This window comes from Musca vetustissima, unplaced genomic scaffold, assembly GCF_032173495.1.
Source record: "Musca vetustissima isolate MV318-11 ecotype Yass unplaced genomic scaffold, APGP_CSIRO_Mvet_v1 utg73954, whole genome shotgun sequence".
In the NCBI taxonomy this organism is placed as follows: domain Eukaryota; kingdom Metazoa; phylum Arthropoda; class Insecta; order Diptera; family Muscidae; genus Musca; species Musca vetustissima.
Genome location: NW_026873023.1, coordinates 45,751 through 58,027, shown reverse-complemented (window position 1 = coordinate 58,027; position 12,277 = coordinate 45,751). Strand labels below are relative to the sequence as shown.

The 12,277-nt window shown below is 31.7% G+C and overlaps 1 protein-coding gene across 1 annotated transcript in view; it reads left to right on the top strand.

Annotated features, from left to right (window-relative positions):
• The window catches only part of LOC133322147 (titin), a 68,732-nt gene that overhangs the window by 40,131 nt on the left and 16,324 nt on the right, over positions 1 to 12,277 (top strand). The window contains exon 2 of the mRNA XM_061531197.1: positions 6,503 to 6,541. Within this exon, the coding sequence (XP_061387181.1) occupies positions 6,503 to 6,541 (39 nt within the window). The remainder of the gene's footprint in view (positions 1 to 6,502; positions 6,542 to 12,277) is intronic.

Sequence of the window (12,277 nt, the reverse complement as noted above, 5' to 3'; positions counted from 1 at the left end):
TCTAAAAAATTTTAAACCATCCACATTTATAAAATATGTCTGTTTGAACTGTCGATAGGAAATTTATTTTTACCACCAACATTTGGGAACTCTATTCAGCGTTTCCTTGATTTGCAAATGAATAATTCATTATACAATTCATCTATCCAACTACTGAATATTATTTTTACCAGCAAAAAAATAAAAAGATTAGAATTATCAAAAAAAAAAAAATATATATATATATATATATATTTATCACCAAAATATACAATTTTCCTCATTCATAAAATGTGTTTTTCTGATCTGCAATTAATTTCCCTAAAATCTACATTTATTTTTATCACCAAAAATCTCCTTACAATCCTAATTATCACCAAGATATGGAAATTCAAATTTCTACACAATTCACTTCCCTAATATCGACCTTTATTTTTATCACCAAAAATTTGGAACCTCTACTTTTGTGTATGTGAAGAATTAAGAAAACTTTTGAACTTTGAAAAGCATTATTTATCACCAAAATATGGAAACTCTAATTTTTTATTAATTCACTTTCCAAAAAAAACTATTTGTTTGATCTGTTCATAGGGAAAATTATTATTATGACCAACAATTTGGAAACCCTAATTCTGGGTACAAATAAGAATTAGATAAGTAGTAGATTGTACCATTTGAAGATCTTTAAGTGTATTTAAATTATCCTCTCCCAACAACAACCCTATTCAAAATGTGTTAATATTGCACTGAAAACTAGCCCATCATCTTGGTTAAATGGCAAAATCGAAGAACTACTTAGAATACACCAAGTTTTACAAAACATTTAGGCCTTAACTTCGAACATATGTGGCCTACCCTATTTTCAGCAAATCCCGTAGACAACTTATGAGAACATGCAAAATTTATAGTTACATACATATGCGACTTACAACAAACTTTTGCAGCAAATATTTGGTTGGTATTTTTTCATTTGGGCCACACAACAACAACTGAAAACATTTGGTGTTGCCATAAACATTCGGCATTTTTCAAGCTCTATTCTATGGACTGTCATATTACATATTGTTAGTCTACGAGTTCCTACACATGGCTAGAGAACTTACGCACCAAATAGAAAAGAAAAATGATGGCATGTTGAAAACTAAATACATGAGGGAGTCTGTGTGGCTGAGTTCTGAGGGAAACGTAAGGCGAACTCTTAGAAGAACGCAGCATAGTTCGGCAAATTCCATTTATTGGCTTGTAGGCATGGGTATGGTAGGCAGCAACAAACAACATCTTTAATCGTGTGGTTAAACAAAACCTCTCTGGTCATTATTTATGGCTCTTTCAATTTACAATGATCCTTTTTGGAATAGTAGTAGCATACTGGCTGGATGGCTGGTTCACTCTCATCTCTTGGGTTTATGTTTGCCTAGGCATTCCCTCCCAAAACAAAAAGTTTTGTTTGCTCGTTTGTCCGTTTTTTATTATAAAAGTTGTACGTTCGCTCGCTCCCAAAAAAAAAAATTAGCGTTATTTTAGATAAGTCTTTGGTAATTTATGAGGACATGGCCACATATTGTCAAATGGCCAAAAGGAATGTCTCCCCACTTTTTATTCCATTGCCTATTTGTATTTGCTTGTGCAGTAATACAATATCATATGTGTCATTAGATGATACAATAAATGTCATAAACTTTATAATATCTTTATAGGAAGTGCAATTTAAGGCACTTTTTTAGAATATGTGGTAAAAGAGAGAGAATTTTTAGAAACTGACCATAAATTGTCGGTTTAGAAAAGAAATAAATATCAAAAAAAGAGGGATTTGTTCTAAAAATTTTAGTTTGAATTCTATGTTGAGGAAATATCTCAAGTATTTGATACCTCAAGTATGAATTTTCGAAAATATCCTTTTGGGTGAAGAGGAATGAAGCTTGGTGTTAACGTTGAAATATTTTTCTAATTCCTTCCAAATTGATCTTATTATACATACATGTACAGCCTCCAGTTTTGATTAACTTGTAATTATCACCAAAATATGGAAACTCTAATTTAAAAAAAAAAAATCTTTTCTAATATCGATTCTTTTATCTGCTGACATATAATTTGGAGTATATAAATAATTTAAAAAAGGTGTCAACATTTAACTCAAAATGTATCACCAAAATATGGAAACTCTAATTTTATACCATTCACTTTTTTATCACCAAAATATGGAAACTCCAATTTTAAAGAATTCACTTTCCGAAGTAACTTTTGATAGGAAATTTTATTTAAACTCCGCAAGTTCCCACACAGATAGCAATGCTCTTGACCTTAAAATCTCTGATGTCTATTTTAAGCACATGCCAACTTAAATTTGTTCTTTTTCTGTTTGCTCATAATAATTCCAATAAATCCAACTCTTGTAATATATCATCTGGCATGTCAATCACTCCGGAAAAAAAACACGCAGATCATGTGTAACCGCAAACAAAATACCTCAACACAGCGCCAATAAATTTCTTCCTAACAAACCAGATCAAGAGCATGGATATGAGTTTCTTCTGTTCGGCAAAAAATAATGATGATGATAATGCACATTTCAATTTTACCGGGATCTTCTTCTTCTCCAACTCAGACTCAGGTGTACTGGCAGAATTTTTCTTAACCATTCTTTTTTAGCTTAGTTTTCTTGTTCTTCTTTTTGTTGGTTGGGTTTTGTGGTTTACATTCTTAGATATTTTACGATTGTTTGCATATTTTTGTGAATCTTGAGAATATAAGTGTATGTTAGTCTGTCTCTATGGCAAGTTGTTAAAATGCATAAAAATTACAGTTAGATTTTGTTTTACTACCCCCCAACCTCCAAAAAAAACACCGCCAAACATTATGCCAGACCACATGTCCCGCTTTACATAAAGGGGGGGCCATATGTACTTAAGCCTTGCCTTGGATGTTTGTAGCGGCTGGTTGGTGGTATTGCACTTGAAATTGCATTTTGTTCGGTTGTGTTTTCTGCTATTTTTACGAGGTCGTTTTCCCATTATTATTATTAGTATTTTTGCTGAACTGCAGATAACTATAAAAACGGCTACGTTTGGTACTCCTCTGGTACTTTTGTTGTAGGTTGGTAGTTTGGCTACGCAGTTGTGTTACATATGTTTTATGTCATCTGCTTGAGGTTGTTACAACAGGAACATGGAGGCATGGACTTTTTTTATTTATTTTCTACATTTTACCGTTATTCGGGAAAATATACATGCAGCAAGTGCCTTGACTTGTCTTCGTGCGATAATTAAAGTATTTCTTACAATATGCCTTATTATTTTGTAAACTAGTTAGGGAGAGAGCGGGTGAGAGGCAGAGGGAGGGAGATACGAATGCTTGTGGGCTGGGTTTTATTACTCAATGGAGTAGCATTCCTTCTGTACTGATTTTAGGCCCACAGAAATAGATATTTTTTCCATTTTAAAGAAATTGATGTTCCCCATGGGGTTTAGAAAACAAAAGACTTAAGACACATACACGATATTAATAAATTTGTTTTTTTGAAAATTTTTAATTTTCCTTGTTCTAGTGGAAAATGGGAAAGTAAATCGTTTTCGTATATTACATCAGCAGTTCAATGACCCCAGTTTCGCTGCCAAACTATTACAACACCTCCAAACCAAAATGTAAACGATACCCGTAGAACTAATACCACAAAACAGCACACGCTCCAGAAGTATTTTGTATTTTTAGATTTTATTTCACCTGGATACTCAGACCAAGTCTCTGCCATACCTAAGGCCAATTTTAAATACTAGACAACATATGTAGGTACGTCTACATACATGCATGGTCATACAACATATTTTTGCCAAGTTTCTTTCGTACTTGTGCCTGGAAGAAGGTGGTTCTTGTTGCTGTTTTGTTCTTTCCATTAGCTTCAGTTCTGTAAACCCAGATATTTACCTAGAATCTTTTATGTTCTACATACATATGTAAAGAATCTCTGTAAGTGTTTGTGTAAATATGTGTGAAATATGCCATCTTCAAATAGCGCGACTGCTATCTTCCTCATAGCACTAATGTGCATTTAAAAGTTAATTAAAAAATCTAGTAGAAGAAGAAGAAGAAAACGTCTACGGTACATAATCAACAGCATTTCCCCTTAATTAACACTTTAAAAGGAATAGACGAAGTGAGCTTGATACTCTAAAGGAATGATCACAGGCATTACAGATTCTGTAATAGAGAAGATGCGATTTCTTAGGAAAAAATGGGAGCATGCAGAAGAAGAGGTTTGTTTGGAATGAGGAGGACTCTACACCCCGTATAGCGATTAACAATTGAAACCCCTTTTTTAGGATTGTTATTGGATCTAATATCAAAACATAGTACGACATATTTCCTTCCAAAATCAGGTCGATACCCCGTATAGCGATTCACAATTGAATCGCGTTTTTTAGGATTGTTATTGGATCTAATAGCAAAACATAGTACGACATATTTCCTTCCAAAATCAGGTCACTCCTATCATCAGCGGATTTAACGCAAAATTTATTTACCCCCCACATAGTATCTTCGTTTTATTTAACAAATGGCATGTCAAATGTATAATGAGAAATAACAAGGAATAGGTGCCTTCGGAACGGAAGTCTATGTCTATTTAAAATTCTTTGCAACTACACACCTGTTTTAAGCTGAATGAAAAAAGAAAAAATGTAAATCCAGACAAAAAACGCAAAATTCTAATAACAAAACACTTGAACCTTTTCTTCGCCTTCTTCTGCTTCGACTTTTTGCAATTCTAATACTCGTAGAATTTTATTCTTACTTGGCAAATTGTTGTAGTCTGCATGTCGCCCTGTCCCTGCTTGCTGATGGCTTTTCTTTGGAAACCGCCAAACGAGTGAGATAATAAATGACTTCCCTAAGTAATTTTTCACCAGTGATTTACATAAATGTCTAAGAACATAACCTCATATAACAACACCTGTTGTTATGGCCAGAGGGAGAATGAGAAAGCTGAGGGCTATTAAAATGCAAAAAGAAAAGTGGGGAGAGGAAAATGAGATTTAGAAAAACAGCATGGTAAAATACATTATTTGTCAAATAATTTGCCGGGAATGATCTCATAAATCTCAAGGTGATGTTTTTTAAATATAAAATGTTGAGAGAAATACATTTAGATATCAAACCACAATTTTTGTTCTCTGCCATTTTTTATCACCAAAATTTGGAAACTCTATTTTCCAGTTATATTGAATACAAAAATGCAAGTAATGCAATTTATATCACCAAAATTTTGAAACTCTAATTTTATGTTTTATTAGGATTATTTTCTCCAAAGATCCCGGAAAGCCCATTATCGCAATTTTTATCACCAACACTTTGAAACTCTAATTTCTAGTTATATTAAGTGCAAACATTTCTGTAGTGTCAGTATACAAAATTATTTATATTGAGACTCTAATTTTATGTTCTATTAGGATTATATCTTCCAAAGATCCCTGAAAGCCCACTATCACAACTTTATCACCAAAATTTTGAAACTCTAATTTTTGTGTATGCGAAGACTGTTATTCAGGATTCCAGTAAAGATCTTGGAACTCTAAGTTATTTATATCACCAAAATTTGGAAACTTTAACTTTTCGTGTTCGAAGATTCATAATAACTCTTATTTCCAGTTATATATAAGATGTTATCTCTTCCAAAGATTCTAGTAAAGGTCCAGTCTTCAAAATTATTTATATCACCAAAATTTTTAAACTCTAATTTTATGTTCTATTAAAAGGCATTGTTGTTTATCACAAAAATTTAGAAACTCTAATTTTTCCATACACGAAGATGACTGCTATTCCAGTTAAGACCTTTGCACACTAATCTGCAAATATAAAAATAAAGCAATTATCGCAAATATGTAAAATAGTTTAGATTTCACCTGTCTTAATTTCCTTTAGCAATCCAGGAGATAAACTTCTGATCTTCATCCAGCTCCTCCTCCCCATCCTTCTATTCTACAACTATCCTATTAAGATATTCAAGTTTCGTTGCCGGTGTTGATGATGATGACGATCATGATCTGTACATATTCAAGCTCTAAATTTAGATTCCAACTTCTAACAAATTGTCCATTACTTAGACACTTGGTTTTTATTCAAGAACCAGAAGACATACATACATGCAAACATAGATTGCTATCCATAGATTGTGTCAAGGCAAAAAAGGAAGCCAGCGAACGAACACAGACGACGCCAGACATTGAAACGTTGTTATGGCATTTGCAAACACCATCTACCCGGTTTTAGCCAGGAGGAGAAAATTATTTTTGTTAAAGCCGGCTGCTGATGCTTCTACTACTGCTGCTGCTGTTGTTATTGTTGACATGAAAAGTGATAATTTACATTTGGTTTGAGACAGTGAATGGTGGTGTATCATCATAGAATGGACAGGACAATAAATTATAGTAATTCTTAAGGAATTAAAATTGTCTTTTGTTTGCCTTAAGATTATAACAAAAAAAAGAAAACTTAATTAAATTATTTTTTTTTTCTCTTTTTATCTTTCCAGCTCCCCTGCAAGATTATACGGAAATTCAACAATACACAGGTAAGAATGCTTTGGACTAAAAAAATGAAAAATTAGTATTAAGCAAGCAAGTTTTTCGTATAATTACACCAGGTTCAATGTTCTAAACAACAACAAAATTTCAATTAGCCGTTTAGCTTTAACTGCAACAACATTCTCTCGGTATGGGTATGATTACCGGAAATTTATGATGAATGCCTCCTGCATCATCATCATCTGGCCATAGTAGTTATAATGATCGCAGCCATGTACAGTTTCCATTTTATAGCTCAAAAATATAACATGTGTTCATGTTGGTCATGTTTAGAGAGTTTGGCCGATCCGTGTAATGTTAGTAAACTACAAAAAAATTGTTGTAGGATTATTTTTTTTAATACTTCTTTCTACTTTTTTTTTTGAAAACATTACATCACGCTTGTGCTTATGCAAATTACATAGATTTTAAACTATTGCAGATGACCGTTATTTTTTGCTTGAATAATTATAGAGCGTTGAAAAAAAACACCGATCATCATGTATTTTTTATTACAAAGTTTGCATGCCGACTATAAATGTTTAATATTAGTTTGGAAGATTATTTTTTAGGAGAGCGAGCATATTAAATATGATATTTATTTGTAGGATATGTGAGGAAGAGAAATGAAATCAAAACTGGTCTAAATTTCAAGGATCTTTCATATTTTCCAAATGTAAAAGAAGGAAAAGATAGGAGTTTACGTGAAAAGAAGTTAATTTACTCTTGACTATTTATATGATTCCAAGAAGCATTAATTGTTTCAAACCCTTGTTTGTACCAAATTATTTTTATCACCAAAATCTTGAAACTCAAATTTTCATTATATGATGTACATATATTTTGTTTATCATTCACCAAAATTTGGAAACTCTAATTTGGAAATTGTATTAAGAGTATATCCTCCAATGATCCCTGAAAGGGCAGTATTTTTTATCACCAAAATGTTGAAACTCTAATTTTATATAGAATACTGTTGTATTAGATTCCCTATTTCAGTTATATTATGTATATTATTTAAATATTTATCATTTAATTATTTATATCACCAACATTTTGAAACTCTAATTTCGAAGTTATATTAAGTTTATATCCTTCAACGATCCCTAAAAGGACATTATTTCTTATCACCAACATTTTGAAACTCTAATTTTATATATAAGACTGTAATTATATTTTGTATATTATTTCATTATTTATATCACCAACATTTTGAAACTCTAATTTCCAAGATATATTGAGATTATATCCTCCAAAGATCTCTGAAAGAGCATTATTCTAAAACTGTTGAGTTCATCAATTATGTTTTTTTTCTTTATAAAAAAAGTATCTCTCAGAATATTAAATCCTCATTAAATCATTCCGCTGAACTCATTAGAATCAAATTAGACATGATAGATATGAAAGGTAATTTAACAAAAGTGTGGGAATTTTTCAGTTCGCATTTCAAATCTGATTTGAAAAACCAATAAAAATAAAAATGAATATTAAGTGCATTAGAAAAAAACAAAGCATCTTCCGTCAATACTCAATATTATTATTTAAAGACCAACAAAATTACCTTGAACTTCAATTTTTGTGCAAATATTATGTATTTTTTGTACGAAAAATACTCCAGCTGGCACACAAAGCAAAAGGCGAGCCAAGAAAAACAAGTCTATGATGTGGTTTTCAATTCCTCTACTCCTCAATTAAAATATATGTATACATCCCACAAATAAAACCAACCACTTGAATGAAATAAAACTTTGACCACACAGAGAGCAAACAGAAAAAAACATTTTGTCTGGACTGATATGGTTTGCTTTAATGTCCATCTTCCTTTTTTGCCAGACCGTACCGGGGCATGTCTGGCCAACCAGCCAGAAAAAAAGTAATTCACATCAAACACACACAAAAAATGATGAGGTAGGTGCTAAACGAACAATTAAATGTTAAATACATTAAACAAAAACACGTTTCCGCATTGAAACACACACAAAACAGAAAAAATATACATTTATCAGAAATTCGCAAAACTCTCTGGTATGCCAAACAGTAGCACTACCTCAACCTCTTCCATTCGCAGCACCCTCCTGCACAAAACAAAATCATTTGATGTCATAATACAATAAAAATTATATTAATGAAACACAACAACAACAGAAAAATAACAATACAATGTGCAAATGGGAGATTTATGAGGTAGTCCCCATAGTATCAAATAGCTGAATACAGATGTGATAAGAAAAATAGCAAACGTTTTTTTGCTGCGATGTTTTTGAGTACAGACAATCGTTTATTATATATTTCGATCTAACGTCACCATTTTTGTATTTCATCATGGATGTAATTTTTTTAGTCATATATGAATTGATTTAATATCCTTCGAAAAGAGTTCCAAAACAAAAATAGTAAATTTAATCATTTAAAAGAAATTTTACAGAATTGTGGGAGTTCCATCAGTATTTCATAAAATGTTCGTATATGCAAAATTAAAGTTTCCAAATGTTGGTAATAAAAATAATGCCGTTTCAAAAAGACAATAAATAGTAAATTTAAGCATGCTTTCTTTGGGAGAAACTGTACAAAATTGTATGAGATCCATCAGTATTTTATTAAATATTCGTATATAAAAAATTAGAGTTTCCAAATTTTGGTGATAAAAATTAAAGAGAGTGTATTTTTATAAAATAATGTAGTTTGCCATGTTCATTCGTTTGCTATTTTATCCAACAAAACTGTGAAATCTGTTTCAAAAATGAATGAATGAAACAAAAACCTGAAGCATACATATATAAATATTAATACAACACCTCATAAATTATATAGTTCACTTGGTAGCACACAATCACATGTGACGCGCCACTCTGTCTGCCAATATCTTAGTTGTGTCTTATTTTATCTCTGATTCGCTATAAAGAGGACAAAAACGTGATCAGACGAGTTTGATTAATTGATCGATAGCATTTGTATTCGCTCCGATTTTTTTGTTTCCTTCATTTATACGTTTGACACAATTTCTTGTCAAGAACAAAACGCATGAAAATAAAAATGGTCAGGAGAAGATAGCATTTTTTTGCTACGCATCTATTCCATATCTGCAATCAGAGGTACTCTGCGTTCTTCAGTCGTACTTGTTGTCGTTCACGTTTCCGACATTAACAATAATTTTATAGTTTTAACGTCTGGTATTGCAGGTATGCGCAGCAAAGACTAGACTTATACGCGTGCCTGCCTTCCTAGATATATTGTCTGTTAAGCCTACAATTAAAGACTTGTTGTGTTTTGCCCCTTAGCCATACCTCCCATTGTCGTCCACAGCCGTATATTGCAAATAATCTGTCTGACTGCCTGCCTTGTTTAAATGGCCTATTATTCATTTTGGTATAGTCTATGTTTAGGGCCTCACGCATCGCTCAATGCTCGTACCTCCTTATTATTATTATTAACGAGTGGATAACAACAACAAAAACTATAATCAGTTTTTTGTCACTTCCATTCCTAAAGCTGTTAAATGACCGATTATATTTCATGTTGCCTGATTAAATACTAGCCAAATTAATGTGGCATTAAATCACTTAAATTATTTGTGCTGTGCTGTTAGTGTTGTCGTTGTGAGTGCCATTATGTGCGGATGTTTTGTGTCTGGGCTTGTTTTTCTGACTAATTTACTGTGTGAGCATTTAGAGACCTAAAACAGGTGATAATAATGATGAGGTAAAGTGGTTTGTATGGAATTTAAATAAATAAATTTGGAAGATAAAAACGATTCACACATGATTTATAAAATTTGAATATTTTATTTGACAAATAATAAAACATTATTCGAATTGTATATAAAGGGTTTCACAGAAACTTTAATGAATGTAAACCCAGCCTTAGGATTTAAATCCCGTTACTAATGAAATGCAACACTGGATTTTGTATTGTATGTCAACAATAATCAGCTGAATAGGATTTACATCATCGCATGCGTCGTACAATAAATTGGTACTCCATTTAGCACAGCTGACTATACGATTAACTGTCAAAATGCATAGTTTCTACCATGGCATAATAATTGGGAAGTCCATCTAGCGCAACTGATGACTCGATTAACTGTCAAAGTGCGTAATTTCCACTTGAATTCTATGAGCAATGTTGCCAACCATGTGAAATATTATAAGGAAAAATTTGACAGATGGTCGAGACAAAAACAAAGGTTTTTATTTCGATACATCACCTTAAACAACATATACTTACTTTTTAAAAGGTTAACCTACTTTATGAGGATTTATTTGACACATATGCAAGAGAATTGACAATTGGAACCCACTGGGTTAACGAAATCCGGTTAAATGTAAACAGACAGATGGTCGATCAACAAACACTTGTTTTTATTTTGATACATCACCTTACTATTGTATCATTATCTCATTTAATGTCTAAACGGTTTAAGGAGGTTTATATTTACGAAATCAGTTTAAAATGTCAATTTCATAGCGTAAACGTCAAATAAAATCCATTGTGTATATATGACAACAATCAGCTGACTGACATATAGATCATCTCGAGTCGATTATAAAATCGATAGAAATAATGACAGGGAAGGATCTTGGAGACACATGACACCAAGCTTCTTCCAGGATTTATAAACCAAGAAAATCTAATATTAAAAAAATCATTTCTCTGCAAACTACTGTTCTTCCAATTCTACCTGATCCAACAAACATAGCCTCCAGTAGCGCATGCTGGCTCACTGCTGTATCAGCGATTGTAATACGTAGAATGTTTTTTTTTTCTAGATTAACTTACTAATGTATTCTCTAGATGTTCATAATTTTTTATTATTGTTATTATGGCGAGAACAAAAAAATAAACGAAAAAAATACACAACGTTTACACAAAACATAATGTCTTTATGTATGACCGCAGCGAGCAAAACTCATTCCTAGACCCTGTTGAAGTCTCTTGTGACAGAGATACCAGACAAATGCTTCTGTGTTCAGCTCAACGCAACACGTTCAACTGAAAATTATCCATTATCTGTAATTATTGGACAATTTGACACTTTTACACAAAAAAAATAACAACAAAACTATATTGATAAAAATGTTTGCAATATTTGTTATAGCCTAGACAGACGATAGCCTTAATTTGCATTAACAGCCTTAATTCAAATTAACTTGTACATTATCCTCATTTTTATGTTTTGTTAATGCACAAAATCAAACTGAATTTATACTGAATTAGGCAATTTCAATATGGCAATGCTGTCGAAAATTAATTGTTTCTTGTCAAATTTATTTATATTTATGAAAATAAAAATATGAAATGAAGGCAAATTTCAACCGTTTCTTAAATTGGGGGCTGTTTAGCTATGATCATAGTTGCTATTCCTCCATTATGTCATGTATCTATTTCCTAAAGATGTAATCCCGAAAAATATCGAAACAAATGTAAAAAAAATTCATCCTACACACAGACAAACAATTGTTTTGAAGCAAAAAACTGTTTCGTAAATGCAGAAACTAGGGGTAAATATTAATTCAAATTAAGAAATTTTTAATGCAAATTAAGGCTGCCGTCTGTCTATGGTATTAAACGATTATTTTTTGTGCGATGTTCTCTGGGAATAGAACATTTATGAAACATAAAAAAGTAACTAGGAAATAATTCATAAAATAATGAGTTTATTATTATTTTAGATTAAGCTATAAAGTTGTCATTTAAAATATTAATAATTTGATTTTAAAATTGGAAGGTCAATAGAATAGATATCA